At 37.9% G+C, this 20,029-nt stretch overlaps 1 protein-coding gene across 2 annotated transcripts in view; it reads left to right on the forward strand.

The window, feature by feature from the left end:
* Positions 1-20,029, forward strand: part of LOC107589532 (leucine-rich repeat-containing protein C10orf11-like) — a 307,941-nt gene that overhangs the window by 189,496 nt on the left and 98,416 nt on the right. Inside the window, exon 1 of one of the 2 annotated variants that reach the window (XM_016278006.1) lies at positions 15,388-15,532. The exons of the other annotated variant lie outside the window; for it this stretch is intronic. Coding sequence (XP_016133492.1) covers positions 15,498-15,532 — 35 coding nt within the window. The 5' untranslated portion in view covers positions 15,388-15,497. Of the gene's footprint in view, positions 1-15,387; positions 15,533-20,029 lie in introns of those variants that run through there. 2 annotated transcript variants of the gene reach the window in all.

Below are 20,029 nucleotides of genomic sequence, written 5' to 3' on the forward strand. Positions count from 1 at the left end.
TATCAACTGTACTACATATGGAAGAAGAGCATCTTTACCTTTCCTGCTATTGGTTCTCTGTGTGTTTCAAGTGCTTTCTCTGTCTGGCAGTGATCACCAGGCTTGTCTAAGTGTGTGTGCGTTTGAGAGAGAGCCATTCCACAAGGTTGTAAATGTATCGGGTTACCATGAAACCAGGGTCTTGTTCGGCGTCCTGGGGTGTTACAAAGTATTTGTGAAATCTAGCTAACAAAATATATATTGTGTGTTGGAGTGTTCCAGACGCTACACAGTTGTAGCATAAGAGTGTATCAACTGTACTACATATGGAAGAAGAGCATCTTTACCTTTCCTGCTATTGGTCCTCTGTGTGTTTCGAGTGCTTTCTCTGTCTGGCAGTGATCACCAGGCTTGTCTAAGTGTGTGTGCGTTTGAGAGAGAGAGAGATGGGAGGGGGGCATGTGTCACTTTGCCTCTTAAGTTTCTGATTGTCTAAATAACACAGTATCCCATCATACAGCTGTCTTGCATTTTGACAGTACAATAACCCATAATTCCTTCTGTCACTCAATATTTCAAGGGCAGTATTTTATGGTTTGAACTGAGCAAGAATGCATTTACATTTTGGAGGATGTGAGCGAGAGGAAGGGGCTGAGGGGGGAAATAGATTTCTTGTCTTGTGTCACTTCAGATTTGACCCTTCTCCCCCTTTCTCTGCAGAATCCATTTTAGGAGGAATCGTAAAAGCGGCTTGGGAAAGATCTGTGCCTTTTCTATTTAATCAAAACTTTAAAGCAGATAAGCAGAGTTGAGTATTGAGCAAGGGACAACTTTGACCATGGAATTGTACTGTATACACATTTAGATATTTAAATGATACTTAAAGCACCCCTAATGAAGCTCTTCACCTCAGCGCTGCATAAAATTGAACTTCAAAGCTGCACATTTTCAAAAAAACAGATAGCGCTGACATGGAAATTGACCTGTAGGCTCGTGTCTCCTCCACAAAACTCTCAGTTGTACTGCAAGTCAACGAGATGAAAATGAATCCCATCTCCTCCCTTGGCTGGATTTCCATTTGCAAAGAAGATAGGGCTCTATTATAGACCTATTTGAGCTGTGCTGATAGCTGCAGCGATTTAAAGAGCTCTATTGTTTGAAAAAGGAGCCAGTCAGATTAGAGAGGTGTGTAGAGCTCTTAGCAAGGTCAAATATTTTATGACTGCTCTACTTCCATCTTATTTAAAATCAAAGAGTTTTTTTTTCCTCTTAAATGACACCTTCTGCTATGATCTAATGTCTGATTTACAGAGTACAGCAGGATCTGACAATGCTGTCAATGTCGGTGAACATGAATCACCCAGATTCCTATTTTGTTCTTTTTGAAATAACAGCTGATGTGCAGTGTAAATACATGAAGTACACATTAAAATAGAAAATCACTTGTATTTTTTTAACAAAATTTTGGTCTTGCTTTATAGCTGTGTATTTAGCATGGAGGTTTGATTATAAGGCATATTTAGTATGAAATAGTGAGCTTGTCAGATTGCTTTCACTGGTGTTGGTGTCTATTGTGTAGGTTGGTGTTATTGTTCACTCCATTGTATTAAACAGTCCCTCGGGCAATGTTCCTAAATGTCCCTTTACACCCTTGTGTGTGTGTTGTTACTATAGAGACTGTGTCTGAGGTTGGTCAATAAAACACAGATCAGATTGTGCAAGTTTAGCTTTAGAGCATCCACTAGGAGCATTGTGTTGTGCAGCACGTTTTAGTGCTTTGTTATTTTTGGATTGAAGGTATAACTGTAAATACATGCATTTTATCATCTATTATAACTGCAGTTATTATTATTTTGAAAAATATATGACCAGTAATAAGATTTCATATTTTAAGGTGTACAGTGCCGGAAACCAAAGAATAATATTTCCAATAATAATAAACAAACATAAATAAATAAATAAATAAAGTATATATAGTATAGACTACTGGTCAAAAGTTTGTAAATAATGTTTTTCATTAAAAAAAAAAAAAAGCCTCTTGTGCTCACCAAGGCTGCATTTGTTTGATTAAAAACACTGTAAAAAAAAAATAGTAATATTGTGAAATATTATTACAATTTAAAATAGCTGTTTTCTATTTTAATATATTTCAATTTAATAGTCTGGCTACAGACTTTATGCTATGCTATGCTATTGCTATTGCTATGCTATGGCAGGCATGTAGGGTTCAGAAAACCTGTTTGGGAAAACAGCTGTTATTTTCCATTATACTAAGTTCTGCATGTAGTTTCGTCTGTCTGTCTATCTATCTAATTTCTGATGCATTTGGTAGCAGTATTAAAAATCCTAGATCCTGTGGACATTAGTATCCAAGTCGAAAAAATTACAATTAAAAGTGTGTACTATGCTATAAACATTTACTCTCATAAACATTTATGCAGGTTCCCAATTACAATAGAGTAAGCAATTTTAGGAGATATTTTACATTTGTAATCCAGTCTGTTAGCTTGTAGCTTGCTTTGCTATGCATTTACACTGCTCTCATCCCTACACAAATATCCAGTGGGACGACACAAAAATGAGCGCTGTATTTATTTAACTACTGGTTGAGCACAAAGCATCTGAGGAAAGAGGAGGTCTTTTTTGGAGGGCGAGCGGAGACTGAAGCGGCAATTCGAGGGGCCCAATCGCACTTGAGTTCACTGGTAAGCCTGTTGGACATCCGGCTTTGTTCCCCTTATAGTCTACTTATCAGAGGGCTGATTCGCTTGTCCCCTCACATGTTCCTGTCCTATCTCAGCGCCGCCAATTTTCCACAGGCTAAGTGCTCAAATTGAGCCATTTTGTTTCACTTTAAACTAAAGCGGGGACCTATTATGCGTGATTTTTCATTCATAGCTCCCACTGCTGGCACTCTCGCTCATTCTGTCCGCACTTGGAGGAAAGGCCTTGTGAGGCCGCACTGTTCTCACTCCAGGCATGTCAGCTTCAATCTGCCACCCCTGGGTGTGAGGGGCCAGCCGTGGTGTGGGGGCTCACAGGTCAACCCTGTCGGTAATTGATGTTGCTTATTTGCTGTTTTTCCTTGTCTTTTTTCCTGATGCAATGGCCTTTTGTTTGTCTAAATTGTTTGAAGATTTACTGTAGGACCTCAGGCCCCTGAAAATCATAACCCCTGCGGCACTGCCTCAACACCCCTGCTGAGCAGGAGGCTACACACACATACCCTGACAGATAAAGGTGTGCGCACACACGAAAACAGCTTTTCCTCAGTCAAAATACAGAGAGCATCTTTCATTGTGACCAATGAGGCCATCTCCCAGGCTAATTTGTCATTGCTTCATACGTAGCATGCATATAACAAACACAATCATTACTCATATGGTACATGCAGAAGCAGATATTGAAAACCAGTGATCCCAACGGGTGGATCATGACCCAAAAATGCATCACAGGCTGTTCTGACAGAGTCGTGGATATGTAATTGTTCATACTTAGGACAGAAAAATAAATAGGCTTATCAATGTTGAAAAGGCAGGAGAAAACACTTCCCATGTATTTTGAGTCTGGTTTTAAAGGTTGTACGTCTAATCGAAGAGTATTTCGAAATATATTTGAAGAGAACATTTTTCACATCCAGTCTGCGCTTTTTAATGTTATACATTGGGATGATTGACTTTTTTTCCCCCACTTTTGTATAAACGTTTGTCGTTTTGTTTTGAATAAGTGTAAAATCTAAATCCTCAAACATGAGCACTGCTTTATCACAGCAAATTTGTCCATGAGCTGTTTTAGTGACCCTCTAAACCTTCACATGGCCAGTGTTTACATTACATTCTTCAAACTCAGCTGTCTGCAATCATAAGCAGTAATGCTTTTGAACTACAAAAGACATCAAAGCATTTTGCCTTATTCCTCTGCTCGTTACCGCATGCTCATTTTTTATGCTCACAGCTACGTGACTGTCACCTGAAAATGGAAGTAAACAGGCGACTGTAAGATAAAGAAAAGTGCCTAATTACTGAGCTTCATTTGATCTTTGCCTCTGGCATGTCGGCAGGCTGCATGGGTGGTACGTCCCAGGGGCCCTTTGAAGAGGGCGATTTTGTAAGAGATTTGGATCATTATACAATAAAGAACACTTCATAAGTCACTTGAAGCAAGTTGGAGAAATGATGGTTAATGATGTTGACAGCAGTTCAACTCTATAGAATTATGCTGAGATTTGACTGGACTTGCCTCCTTTAATGATTCCTGCTTTTTTAAGGTAATGAAGCAATGGCAGAGAGAACGAGAATAATCTTACATCAAACTGAAGTTCAGTTAAACTTGCATAAATCATCCATCACATGCCTCTTTTAAAGTGCCATGGTTGTGTATTAGAGAGGGCATCTGCAAACAAGTGAAAAGACAAAGAAAAGGCCTTCCCATTTCCTGCTTGATCTGAGTGATGTAGCAATAGATCAATGTCTAGGATGGCTAGACATAAAAAGTGCTATAAAAAGAAAAATATAATGTGTTTTATGTGCATAGAAGCACATTATTAAAAGACATGTTGGTTGGTCAAATCAGCATTTAACACTAAGCGTATTATTTAAGTATTATAAATCAAATTAAGCAAATCAATTAAGCAATCAAGCAAGTAAAAGCAATTACAACAATTTTTTTTCTTTACCATACACTGTATGTAAATTGTGGCCTCAGCTGTCATTCATGAATGGAAAAGAGCAGTTCGGACATAACAGCTAAATAACTTCTTTTGTTTCCTGCGTGAAAAGAAAGTCTTATGGGTTTGGAATGACTTGAGAGTAAATAAGGACAGAATTTTTGGACTTTTGGATGAACTATTCCTTAATTTGAGTTATCTGTTGATTTATAGGGATTATGTAATGTTCATAATTAGTTCAAATTTATATTCTCACCATAATACGGTGATGATTGCTGTTCACCTCCCTTTTTTCATCCTTACGTGCACAGGTTATTCCGAGTCCCAATAACATTTTACGTGATATATTTGTGACAGGGCGTTGGAAAAGTCAAACTGTATGTTTGACAGGGGAAAACAGACTGCATCGGGAGTTTAATTGGTTTAAATATGCTTCTAATTATCACATAGGGTTGGTACTGATGCAGAAGTAATGTAATTATCATTTTGTAGCATTGTCTAATGATATTGCCTTTTGCTTGTCAGGAAGAGACATCTTCATACCTGACACTTAACTGAGCTACATAATGATATGGCAGAGTGACAGCTAATTACAACATAATAAGTGAGTGATGATGGAGTCAGGGTGGATATGCCTCATATATTTAAGTGGTTTCAAAGCATTGCCAATGTAGAGAGACTTGCAATTAAATCAAACCACTCTTTATTTAATTGCAACCAAATTTGTTTGCATATATTCTTACTTAACACGATTGAAAAGACTATATGTAGCAGCAATATCTGCACTGTTTATTTGTATTTGGAAATGGTGAAGATCAAACCTGGCCGAGGTACAATTCCTTACTTTAAAGCCATTAACCTATTTTCAGTGAATACATAAATTGTAGACAGGCCGCATTCACATGTGACAGTTACATAAACAAAGCCTTTTATAGCTTCAAAGTGTTTAAAACATACATTAAGCTGTCTAACATCATTCCTGCATTCTGTTTGTGAATTAGAGATTGGTGAATTGACTTGAAACCAACAAGTTATATGCGGCACGGCGGTATTTTTGTTTATTTTAGTATTAAAGATTGTGCTTCTATTTTGCAAAATGTCTGTAAATGCTCACTTAGTAGATACCACTTTGGCAAGTTGCCTACATTTAGTTTATAATTTGTTGTTTGCATAGACACTACGATAAAACTGTGCATGAGGAGGAAATGTGCATGACATGCAGATCCGTAGATAGGGGAAGTTGATGGCAATTTGGACGGGAGAAGAGCAGCGCTCACTGACTGCTTCAAACCTTTTAATTAGCATTAATTACCCAGCAAAAAATGTTGGGGCTTGAAAGGATTTGTTTCAGCAAGTGAGAGATCAAAGATTGCGACGCTCGCATTTTAATCTGCCAAGTAAAAACTAATAAGGGCCTTGTAATGGGGCCCCAGAGAGTGACAGCGCAGGTGGGGGACCGTAATCCTCCCAATTAGATCATCAGATGATTTAATTTCCCTTTAATATTGAAAAATTACGATTTCTTTTCTTAGTGGCCATCGTTTAGATAAAGACTTATTTTCCAGGCATCTGCCAAGCTTTTTTTTTTCTTTCTCTCTCTCAGAACTCCTCATTTACAGCTTTGAGAAAGTGAAATGAAAGCTTTTTGGGAGGAATGTGTGGTTGGCCATGAGGCACGGAATCATGCCTGTCTCATGTGGTTGTGAGAGGGGATGGGAGTGATGCAGACCACGGGCAGGCTCCAGACAGGGTCATCCATCAAGTGTCATTGATCATTTGCCATGAAGTGACAGCAAGGTAGTGATTATTTGCTATTAGATAGATGCTCAAGCATACAGGGCTGCAGCTTGACAGTACAACAGCCTCAACCCCAGATATCGTAGAGGAAATGTGCTCTTTGTGCCTTCCAGTCAAATGCTTGCTCTTTGGGACCAGTGGCCATGTTTATTTACAGTATTTGCAAATAAAAATTCGAAATAAGTCAAATTATGAATGCACTAGTAAATTTGTTAACCCTGATTTAAGATTTTATGCAGCGGACAAATGACTACGTATATTAAACAGTAAAAACTTATTCAGAATATCCACAGTTTATTTATATCTGTGCATAGACAAACAAAAGTAATTATGATTGTGAATAGTAATTATGAATAGTATCTTTTTTTTCAATCATGTTTCATGTTTACAGCATTAAATATAATGCAATAAGCAGATTACACAGTAAACTGTGCTTGCGTGCTATTATCAAAGGGAGTAAATTACATTTATTGTGTTTATTAAATTACTGGGCAGAATGTAATAACATAAAATTGAAAAAAAAGGCAAACATGTATATACAATTTCCACAAGACAATAGACTAAAAAAGTATGTGCATATCTTAGTTTTACATCATTTATCGTATATATTGAAATATTGCAATAACTGAAAACATCTTTTTTCAGAATAAAGACTCAACTTTTACCTATTCATCGTAATTCCTCTGCAAAAACTGCCTAATGGATACATGCAGGTTGCAATTATTTTACCTTAAGCCATTTATTTTATTTTTTTCTTCTTTTACTGCATCATTTTCAAAGTCATTGATTTTACTTTTTGGTATTTATCTAAATGCAAAATGCCTTAAGATACATTTCCTTCGCAGATAAACAGTGATGGCAGATGACTGCGGTGCCGTCTGTAAAGAAAAGAATTGATTTTCAGAGCAGCGGTACGAAAGGGAGAATGCATTTGTTTTGCGAGGAGAGGTATAATCAGTCAGTGGTGTCGTTTAAAAGAAACTGGGTTGCACCAGAGACAGGAAGGCCATGAGGCATGAAGAGAAATGGTGTCGACCATTTCTCTACCAGCAGACCCATATAAAGTTATGCTGCAGTGCTTCCAAAATAAAGTGGCTGGCTTTGTTTTTACTTTAATCTTAAGAATAACACTTATATTTTACATAATGTTCATGTTTTTGATGCTGGTTATGGTGTGGTGTTCATGTTGGAAAGTATAAAGCAGGATGCCTTTAACCCCTAATTTCATATATTAATTGTTTTATATTAATGAGTTGAGAAGAGTATGTGATATCAGTGGTATGAGTAATTTTGTGTCATGGTAACAATGTATAGCATGATATAGTTATTTTTGCTAGAAATTCAACAGTAAACAACCTTCGTTTAAACCCTATTTACACTGGACACAAGTGTTGCGATGCCTCAAAACCAAATCAATCCCATTGTAATCCAAGAAGATGTCTATATTGGAAGCGCCTGTCTGCAAAGGTCAATATTTTGCAGAGACTATACAACCACAGATACACAACAGTATAAATGGTAATGCAGAATCTGTACAATTGACACTTTCTCACTGTATACATGTCAGCCCTGTTCTTTTTTTATCATTAAAAAAAAAAACACATCCATGAATTTTATTTTTGTAGCTTCCAAAAAAATGTAAATGTCTTGAGGGCTTCGTGTCGAATGGTGCTGCTTCAGATTTTTGTATTTTCAGTTAAAATGATTTGCTGCTCAATTTAGACGACCACAATTTGTATTTATTTCACCAAAGGACACACACGCTTGTTCCAGAAGCTGTCTACTAAAGCGAGGGTATGTGATTAGACAGCGACTGGACAGACACCCTCGGTACTCTGTAACACAAGGTTGCAGCTCAGCTCTTGGAGTCCAGGTTGCCCCTGACAGGGCCCATCAGGTCAGTCAGACTTGGCACTGGAAACAAAGTTTGCCAGGACCGGGGGTCAAATCCAGCTTAAAGAGTCAGCTTTGTCAAAAGCCTCCGTCACATTCTTACCTTACGGCCAACCTCGACTGATCCAGGGCTATTAATCACAGCGGAGCGGCTCTGACCTCAGCCCCTTCTCCCTTTGAAGTGTGCTGTCCTTTGCCGCATGAGGAAATCATTTGCTGCCTGATTCAATGAGCCGTCAGCCGAGCCAGCGGACCTAATGACATGTGAGAATATTAACCTCCTACCACTGAGAGCTGTGAATCTTGAGAGGCAGTCTATAATTCACAAGGCGTTTCATCCCTAGCCTCAGTCCTTCTTCTGGTCGAACCCCCGCCTGCCTGACCTGAATCAACTGCTTGGTCCAGTCAGAGGCTGCCTAAAGGGATAGTACACCCAAAAAGTTAAAATTGTCATCATTTACCAATCCTCGTGTTGTTCAAAACCTTTCTTATTCTTTTGAGAAATGTCTCAAGGGTTTTTTTTTTCTGTAGAGTGGAAGGCAATGGTGAGTAAATGATGAGGGTGAGTAAATAATGTCAGAATTTTAATTTTTGGTAAACTGTAAAATATATTTGATGCAGAAATTTTGCCATTTACTTACGTCCAACCATGTATTTTCTAATAAAAAAATAAACAAAAACTTAAAGTGTGATAATACTATTATATTTAAAAAATAAAAGTATTAAATAAAAAGACATGTATTTTGTAGTAAACATAAAAATAAAATCCTATTTTTCATATGAATTTCCTTCATTTTCAAACTTAAAATTAGCAAGCTTTTATTTTGCCGTGTTGTCGGCAAGTAAGTATATGCGCTGCCGAGTGAAGAGCATAAGTGAATGAAATGGCACAGTTTTGCATTGTGCTTTGAAAACGGCAGTGGGTAGCCTAGATTTATGCTCTGTTCGAATGGAAATCTTATACAGTATTACAGGTTGTTGATCTAAAATTGTAATTGTGCATTAACAGCTGTCATCCATGTCGGTATGCAAATGAGCGGTCTGAACTTATTTACACCTGACTATACTTTATATCAAGATTTCTGAAGCAATTTTATTTATTTATTGACAGTGACATCAGTGTAAATCAGCATATACTTTCCTTATAATGTATGTAAAACAGAAGCTTGAACATATAAAATAAAACAAAGACCTGGAACCAGTAAATTCTGAACATTTTTGGTTGAACCATTCCTAAGTGACCCTTTGTTATCTCCTCTTTTAATCCACAATTTGAGACTAATTAAATATGGCAGTTTATATTTATGGAACCCCATGAGTTTTTTCTCTTTTTCACAATTTTTCTTTGACACGTTAAGCTCCAAAAGACTAGCATTTAGCTTTTTATATAACTATCCGTTACTTATGTGTTATATGCAGTACTGTAATGATAGTGTTGTTTAATGGAGCCAAATTATGCACTGCAGGTTTGTGAATATCCACGTAAATAACAAACCAAAATGTACATTGTATATTGGAAGAAAATCACCCTACCAGTGTGTGTCCCCATTAAAACTGCAGGATAACTGCTCCATAAGCCTTTAACACATGTAAATTGCAACATAGCTGAAGCCCATTTCCTTACACATGGGATCTGTAAATTGCTGCCACCCAAGGGCTGGTGACATGTTTGAAGTCAGCCAGGGTGGATGGGCTGAGATTAAGCTAGATAATGGCTGCCTAATAGTGCCAAACTGAAGATTTATAGTGCCGCTGCATCTGAAGCATCATGTTTTTGAAGATTGAAAACAGAATTGCATGCGGGTCGAAAGTGGGAGTGCTTCTAAGCTTCTTTGGCACATATATTCAGCATGAAGCTGGTGTCAAGATCATATTCAAGGTTGTAGGGTTGATTAAAAACTGACACAATGGGAAGATGTGGTGTTCTACTTCACATTTATCACAACTACCTCTGAGAAATAGTCGATTCATTTATTCTCTCTGTACGATGAGGAGTTTGTCGTGTCCTCTGATAGACAGCTTTGTGGTGTCATGTGCATTTTTTTCCCTTCACGTTTATTAAAACCAGTCCGATGACTGTTTTTCCAACCCCTCTTTCCTCTTTCATTCATTATAGTTTCTTATCTTGGCAGGCAATCAGAACTGCCAGGCAGCCAGTCCATTATGCACATATGAAGCCCATCACTCCAACCGGATTGGCCAATTTATCAAACATTTATCTTTTGCCCTGTGAACAGCATGTCAATTTGCCTGTCACTCCCAAGCCTTCGCAGCCTCTTCGGAATAAAAACATTACTTTTCCTACACCGGAGACAGCTTTGATGTTAAATCTCCCCTCTTTAACTTTCAAACAAGGCCTGAAGTCGGATTCCAATCCTCGCACAGGAAAAGATCCCAAACATTGGAATCTGTAGCCATCCGCTGTTGACCAAACCCGAGTCATACTTTGAAACCGAGCCGTGGTGCCGCTTGCAGATCAGCTGGTGAGTATGTATGTCTAGATCGCCCGTGGCTGTTCTGGAACCCAGTTTTGGTACCAGACACATGGGTGACACTGTGGAGCCGAGGATATGAGAGAGACTAATATCAAAGAATGATCAGAGCTGCTCTGTCAAGAACAGACACACTGGGGAGAGCAGAGAAGAGAAAGGCCTTTTAAAACCACTGAGCAAACAAGGGAATTACTGGCCATAGCAAAGGGAAATATCAAAGCTGGGAATATCATACAGAAGGAGGCTTTTGCTGAATGGGATCACTGCTGGAACGCAGACTCTGAATACAAAGGCAACGTGAGTGTGTTTGAATGAGCGCTGTGTCTGAGAGTATGTTATTTGCGGTTAGCACTGTTTGCTAACTCCGTTGTATCGGCTCGGCAGGTGTATCTCAGAATTCTCTTTCCTTTTCTCTTTCTCTCTCTGTCTCTCCCTCCCTGGACATGTGACCTGTGAAAGCTGACTGACTAATGGCTGCAGTAACTGACATTTTAACCAATAATCACAGAGTGTTTTTTCCCCATTGTCAGCAGCAGTTTATCAATCAGCTTGTCCGCATTAGTATTTGTCTATCGATCCATCCATCTCTGTCAAGCCATCTCTGTGTCATTGTCTGAGCTCTTGTCCTCTTGTTTGGCTTCTTTTGAGGATAGTCTGCATAGTAATTTGTTTTACAGGCCCTGGCTTTGAAAGGTTGCTTAACAGCATTTACATGGCGGTCTTTTGAAGAGGCGTGGAAGCAGACGTTCTCAGCGAGCGCTTGTTTCACATGTCAGCAAACTGTCACTATCTACACGGGATCTTTTTAACGTAAACCTTTGGCAATAATGTATTTGTTTGACCTTCTGTCAACTTTCTCTGTCAGTATTTCTCCTCCTCATTCTAGTAGGCATTGTGTTTAATAATTGGATTACGAGACATCCCAGTTATATGAGCAAGAGTTACCGTCAGGATGCTGTTTGTCCCAATAATTAGCTGCATCATATACGAGCTAGTGTCTGTATCTCTGTAAAACTACACCCTGTCACAAAAGATGTGAAGAGACACCATGATTTTGTTTCTCATTTTTGTGTTGGTGGTTTAACGAGGGGAATATTTCCACAAATGTGTCACCACGTGGAGTAATGAAAAAAAAATCATAGGTTAAGTTTTGATGGTAATTTTTTTTTCCAGAGGTAACGTTTGTTAGGAGAAAACATCTGTCACTAGTTGGATTTTTGATTTGATCGTTTATGGCGCTTACATCAGCAGTGTTCAAACTATCATTCTTATTGTTTATCTTAAACCATGTATTATGTTGCTGTTCCAACAGCACACTTTGTACTTGGTGTGTTTCAATTTTGTTGCTCGGTCATCCAAATAATATGCTTAATGTGCTCAAAGATCAGATTTATCCAAGCTATTTTAATTTCAAAATTTTATTTTAATCTTTTTTTCTCACAAACAAAAAATCATAGGTTAAGTTTTGATGGTAATTTTTTTTTCCAGAGGTAACGTTTGTTAGGAGAAAACATCTGTCACTAGTTGGATTTTTGATTTGATCGTTTATGGCGCTTACATCAGCAGTGTTCAAACTATCATTCTTATTGTTTATCTTAAACCATGTATTATGTTGCTGTTCCAACAGCACACTTTGTACTTGGTGTGTTTCAATTTTGTTGCTTAGTCATCCAAATAATATGCTTAATGTGCTCAAAGATCAGATTTATCCAAGCTATTTTAATTTAAAAATTGTATTTTAATCTTTTTTTCTCACAAAATGTTATGAATGTAAATGTTGTAAATCACTCAATGCTGGATTCAAACATGGGTCATTGCTATATTGGAGTGCCCGCATTATCCACCAAGCCATCTCTGACCTGTCTTTAATTTGTATCATGGTCATTTGGTCGCCTTATTTCTCATGTGTAATCATGTGTTTTTTTCCAGTGCAGTATGTTGTTTAGCAGCTAAATCTCCTGTTTTGTGAGCTGTGTGCTAACTCAGGCAGAGAGAGGCAGACACGCCGCACTGGCAAACATGTTGAGATATTCACTGTGACAATGAGCTTGATCATAATTATCTTAACAAGGAGTGGGTTAATTGGCGTGGCTCGTTAAATCTATCTCTCTTTCCTTCTCTCGTGTCTTTCCGTCCATCACTCTCCTTCTCGCCTTAGATTAGATGGCGCTCCCTGTGTTGTGCTATTCTGTCATTGTGGTGTGACTTTGAAGATGGTGGCGAAAATGTGCAGTCAGTTTTGGATTCCCCATGGGGACGAGGTGTGAGTCAGAGAGGTTCCTACCTGAAAGTGTTTGTGTGTTATTGAGTTTTAGATTGCTTGTATATTGACATTATTTTTAGTTTTTGTAAGTGTATGTTCAGGATTTTCTCACCATCAATTTATTTGTTTGTTATTATCTGGAACATGTTCCATATAAGAACACATCAAAATGACCATGGTAGGCAAAATAAATAAATAAATAAATAAAATTGCAGATTAAAGTGTCAATAAAAGTAGTCCACAATATGCTCTGTTCCAAGCGTTTTAAAGTGTGACGTAGCCGAATTTTGCATAGTAATGTGAATATGCAGAATGCAAGATGATCTTTAAATAAATATATTTATTTATATATGGCAAATATATGGCAAATATAATTTAGAATATGAACTGTGAACTGTGGAAAAGAGCTGCATGAATGTTCTTCAACATTTCTCTCTTTACATCCCATGGACAAAATAGCAGGGTATGGGTTTGGAGTCTCTGCCTCAGAGAAAAGATGTTGCAACTTCATATCTCACAGTTTTTATATGTCTCAGTATCTTTTTTGTATCACTTATATCAATTGCAGCTATTTCTTTCTGTACTTTATTTATGTTTTTACTCTGAAGCAGAATTGGGCTTCCATATTAAGGACTAGGAGTGAATAAATGTTTGTTTTCTGGTGAACCATTTCATTTTTTTTAAGTGCTTGGCAATTAATCATTCAGTTAGCAACACATTTTGAAAGTTTTCCTTTTCTGCACTGTACAGATGCTGCTTATAATACGGCAGCGCAAATGTTAAGGTACAACGTGTTGTGGGTAAATTAAGGTTGAATCCCTGTTTGTTGTAGTGAATGTGATTTGGCCGCTCCCTTGGCTGTGAATTTAACTGATTAAATCACCCTTTGCACACAGCAGTAGTGACACGAAAACAACAATTAATAAGCAACCCCCTGTGACACACGAATGCCTCTTAACTAAGCGGCTAATAACATTACACCCGCCCAGAAACAGCCGAGGCAAACAGGTGGAGGGGGCTCGCAGAACAGCTTTCATTTATCGAGCAGGGACATTTCTCTGAGTTTTGAATGTGATAGTACAAAATAAACATATTTCTCTTGTGGTTGGAATTCTTGGTTGTCTACTTCTATATGTTTGCTTTCTTCCTCTTTTAAAGCTCATACAATTTCATCAGCCATGTTCTACACGATAAGAGCAAGGTATCTGCATAACACAACAGAGAGTTTTATGACAGTGACAGCAGGACCGATTTGTTCATTGGTACAATAGTTGGGTGTCTTCCAAAGACAGACTTCACCTGGCTAGATATCAACATTTACTCCTGTGAGCTCTTTCCAGATTGCCTTGGGATTTTCCATGCTACTGTATCACAGAAGGTCTCACGACAACAAAATCCATAAGATTATGTTATGCAGGTGTTATTTTTCTGTATTGCCCCAAGAGCACCGAAGACTAGCATTTTGTTGCCATCGAATTGTTCTTTGCTCAAGGAGGCTGACAGACCTAAATTTCAATTAACTAAGGCTGGACACATTAACATTGTAGGTTGTCAGCCTCTGCCATTTGAGGGATTAGAAACACACACCCCGGCTTTTATCATTTATCGAGCAGGGACATTTCTCTGAGTTTTGAATGTGATAGTACAAAATAAACATATTTCTCTTGTGGTTGGAATTCTTGGTTGTCTGCTTCTATATGTTTGCTTTCTTCCTCTTTTAAAGCTCATACAATTTCATCAGCCATGTTCTACACGATAAGAGCAAGGTATCTGCATAACACAACAGAGAGTTTTATGACAGTGACAGCAGGACCGATTTGTTCGTTGGTACAATCTGCCATTGAAATTCAAGTGCTGCATTAGTGTGGTTGTATTTTGACACGTTTCAGGCACCATTTTCCAATGAAGTGAATGTATTAGTGATGAATTTGCTGTGAAGTGGCTGTTTGTTTCCCTGTGCTGGGTGAAGGGGAGGGGGGTGTCCATGGCTTAGGGAGTCACTGACTGTTTTTACCACAAGGCATCCATCATTTTGTCAATGTTTTTAATGTTCTGGACCAAGCCACCCAGCAAATGGGAAGAGGGACAGGAGAAGAGAACAGCCAAACTTGCAGCAAATGCCAAAATCTCACCCTTAAATTTACCCACTCTTTGTATTCTCAAGCACAATGGCTATTGAGCTCTTTCGGAGGGTTTCGGTAAATTTGACAGAGTTCTTCTGGCTGGCCAGGCCAGCGGAGAGCACAGAGTAAATGCTAATGTAGTTTACAGCCTGCATTCCTTGACCTCTGCCCCGTGACACTTCACCGACATCGAGGCCCTGCTGGAGCATTTGGTGGAAGTGACGCCAGCGCTGGAATACCTGAGCCTTCTGGGAAATGAGGCCTGTCCCAACCAGCTGGTCAGCATGGATAAAGATGAAGACGACTATCAGAGATACAGGTCAGAACACATTTATGAACGTGGTTTTGCGTAGCTTGTCAGTGAACAATGGCTCTGTGTAGTAAATGCTGCTGCAGAACCGGCTTTACTGACAAGATGCACATTAAATATCGCATGCGATTTATCGTGCAGCCCTACTGTCTACACTAATGAACATGCACAAGTGGTTTTGAATTTGAGACCTTTGTCTCTGTAATGTCTGTACCATACATTGCACATAATATACAGTACCTGTACATACAAAAACTGTCTATTGTAATATACCTGCACATACAATTGTCGATTTATAAATTTTTATTCCTTATTTACTTGTTCTATTTTTTTATATTTTATTTTCTGTGTTTTTTGTTCTGTCACTGTCATTCTGTTACACTGTGGAAGCTTCTGTCACGAAAACAAATTCCTCGTATGTGTAAACATACCTGGCAATAAAGCTCATTCTGATTCTGATACAGAGGTTCAGTTCCAAACACCTTGGAAATTTGGTATTTTAAACTTAGAAAATTAACATTTAAACACTGAATTAGGAGTATTTTAATAAGAATAGCATTTTAATTAGGAATAAATTCATGCTTTTTTCAGCAAGGATGCATGAAATTGGACAAAAGATTATAACCGGTAAGACATTTATAATGTTACAACTGTTCTTCTGAATTTTCTGTTCATCAAAGAATCCTGAAAAACATTTGTGATTTCCACAGAAATATTAAGATGCACAACTGTTTTCAACATTGATCATAATAAGAAATGTTTCCACCACCAAATCAGCATATTAGAATGATTTCTAAAGGATCATGTGGCACTGAAGACTGGAGTAATGGCTGCTAAAAATACATTTTTGCACTCACAGGAATACATTACATTCTAAAATGTATTCAAAATAGAAAACAGCTGTTTTGAATTGTGATAAAAATTTAAATAATGCAATGATTAAAAAATGGATTCCCTCCAATTCAAAAAATATTTTCACTAGTGGTCTCAGACCTTTGGTCCTCACTGTATATGAAATATCTTGTATCCTTAGGCAATGAAAGCAATTTTTTAGGTACTCATGAATTTTTGTTTTGCTGATATGTTTTTATTTCTTCTTGTAAAAAAGAGAAATACCCCAGGAGTGTGTAGTTTGGCAGCTTTCAGTAGTCTTTTATTTGGATGAACGGCTGTTGCAACATACCATAAATCACATTGCACAAGCAAAGACTGATACTTTAGGCTATAACAACACTCCTCTTAAAGCTACTCACCTCCATTTTCTTTTCTTTTTGTTGACTTGCAAAATCGATTTCATGTGTGAATTGTGATAACCACAAATGAGTGTTTGCTCTCGTTTCCTACAAGCTGAAACGATGCATTCATTATCAAGCCCAGGCCTATGGGAGTGCAATGTGACGCTATGTTACCTCCATTTGTCAGGTTTTCAACATGAAACCCAGCGGTGGGAAGAAGGGAGGGAGAAACACATTCTTTTGTCTACCTTAGGCCTAAGTGCATTTTTCTTGACACTGTGTTCAGTATGAATCATTTACTATACAGATGAACCCAATAGGCACCACTCTCGCGCAATGTCTCCCATGCTTCACTTGGTGCAGAGGACGACCATTCTTTCCCTGACTGACAGCAGCTGTGCGTTTGTGATGTAATATTCATAATGTGTCACATAGTAATACATCAATTTGAGCATAATGCAGATTTTATGTCTGACAGGGTTAGGCGAGCTCTCAGGTCATAGTAGGACTGGCCTTGGGCTATACACTTCTCAGACTGCGCCCTAAGAACAAAAGAATAAATAAAATAAAAAAATGCAACCCGCTTCATAACACGCTGAAATATAGCATGCCTCTTTGCGCTCTTTCAATTAGTCAAATGAAATGAACAGGCGTAAGTACACTCGGCTCATTCATCATTGTTTACTTCTGGGGCTCGAGAAGGTTTTTTCATTTCTCCCTTTAGCTGAAGATGTACTGCTCTCGACACAGCGACAGCCTTCTGCGGTAAAGGATGTATGTCCTGTCTCTCTGGAATGCTCTCCAGCCCATGCTGTCTGTGATTGCATGTTTGTCTCTTGACATCATGACGTGTGTGTGGGCTTAAATATCTGTGTTTGCTGAAGATCAGAAAGCTTAGGGCCAGTTTTGCCTGGGGTGCTTTAAACAACACTTGCTGCAGAGCTGCTCCAACCATCTGTTAGATCAGCACAAACACTTTCACAATCATCAGGAAAACACCTGCATATTTCCCGCTAACAGTCGCTGTTATTATGTTTGTTTGTAATTGAATCATAACAGTAAACAAAGTATACCACACCACACTGCTCCCAGTCACTCCAGAGGAATTTGTTACATAAAGTTAATAGCTGTTTTGCTAAGGCAAGTATGACTCTTACTTTTGCACATGGTTAGAGTTAGGGATTTAAACAAAATAACTTTTAAGTATATATACAGAGAGAAAGAGAGAGAGATTTTCAGTGTTTTTGAAAGAGGTCTTTAATGCTCGCCAAGGTTGCATTTATTTGATCAAAAATACAAGTAATATTGTGAAATATTATTACAATTTAAACCAGCTTTTTTTTCTATTTTTATATATTCAAAATGTATTTTATTCCTGTTATAGTAAAGCTGAATTTTCATTACTCCAGTCTTCAGTGTGACATGATTCTTCAGAAACCATTATGCTGATTAATTATCAAAGTTCTTTGTCTTTTTTCTTAAAGAAATTAATACTTTTTTTAGCAAAATTTTTCATTAATAAAAAAGTGATAGCAAATACTTATTGTTACAAAATATTTCTGTTTTGAATAAATGTTCTTTTTTTAACTTTTTATTTATCATTGAATCCTGCACGAAGCACACACAGACACACACACACACACACACACGGTGGGTGTATTATTATATGTAAATTATTATTAATTATTAAAATAAATAAATTAAATAAACAATGAATTTATATTAAGTTACATTAATACATGACCTAACTAAAAAAATAATAATTTTGACATGTTTTCTTAAAGGGGTGGTTGATTGAGATTTCACTTTTTTAACGTTAGTTAGTGTGTAATGTTGCTGTTTGAGCATAAACAATATCTGCAAAGTTATGAAGCTGAAAGTTCAATGCAAACGGAGATATCGTCTTTTAAATTCTGGCAGTTTAATGCCTACAAAAACTGCTGGTAGGGACTACAACAAGTTACTTCCCGGGTTTGTGATGTCACAAACCCAGACAAACCCCACCCTCGGGAAAAGGCAGCAAAGGGGGCGAGGCCATGCTGCGCTGCTTTAGAGAAGAGGAAGAGAAAACTAGAGATGCACGTAAAAATCTATTCATATATGAATCGCGATTCTGTCTTCTAACGATTCTAATGGATTCACAAGTTTCAAAATCAATTTTCTAAAGCAGAGGTTCTTAATACTGTTCCTCGCGTTCCTTTGCTCTGCACATGCTCTGCCTCTCTCTCTCTCTCTCTCTCTCTCATTCAGCTCAGCTCCAACAATGAACTGTTCCAATTATACATTTCTCTCTCACTCTCTCTCTCTCTCTCATTCAGCTCAGCTCCAACAATGAACTGTTCCAATTATACATTTATTTTCACATAGCTATGAGAAGTGTTAAACATGGATGTGCATGCAGTTGCCGTACTGTATTAAAGCTTTAATCAGGATAAAACCGTATATTAAAAGCTAACATAAGCAGTAGCATTTACAAATAACAGCATATCTAAAAGTATGAGACAACGACAAACAAAAAACATAGGCCTACCATTAAAAGCTGTGCTTGCACAGGTTCTGCACGATCCTCTTCAATAATATGCTCTTCTTCTCAACTGGGCTCAAACTGATAAGCGATATTAACGACGCCTTGTTTACAATACAACCAGAGCACATGCTGCTGAGGTGAGGGGCGGGACGTTTAGACTCGCGCTAGAGGTGGTTTAGCCAATCACAACACACTGGGCTAGCTAACCAATCAGAGCCCATCGCCTATTTCTGAGGTCGGGGCTTCATAAAAGCAGGAAATGATCAGCGCGTTTCTCAGAGAATGGACAGAGCGGTGAGGAATAAAGGTAAATTATGTGAAAAATAATGCGTTTTTTTTTTTTTTAAACGAAGCATTAACACATGTTAGACTGCACCCCATAAACACAATCAAGCCTAGAAAAAAAAACAGTGAACCACCCCTTTACATTTTTTTTTTAAATAATAGCAACACCCTCGCAACCATCCCAACATCTGCCAAGTAACACTTCATCAGTCTTCTTCAGAATATGTAGAAAATCTCAATTGCTATATTGTTGTTATTGTAAATTCTAATTTGCAAAAACAGTGTTCAAATGCACAAGATACACACTGGGGTGTTTATGCAAATGGGGTTTAACTGAATAGATGCAATGGAAAACACATCCCCGCATGTTTTTGATTCAGGCTTATATTAATAGGATCAATCTGCAATTGTGTTCTCTGTGATCCATCAGGAATAAACACGTAGCATGGGTTCGCCTTC

The sequence above is a fragment of the Sinocyclocheilus grahami genome, unplaced genomic scaffold (assembly GCF_001515645.1).
Source record: "Sinocyclocheilus grahami isolate Dianchi unplaced genomic scaffold, SAMN03320097.WGS_v1.1 scaffold117.1, whole genome shotgun sequence".
In the NCBI taxonomy this organism is placed as follows: domain Eukaryota; kingdom Metazoa; phylum Chordata; class Actinopteri; order Cypriniformes; family Cyprinidae; genus Sinocyclocheilus; species Sinocyclocheilus grahami.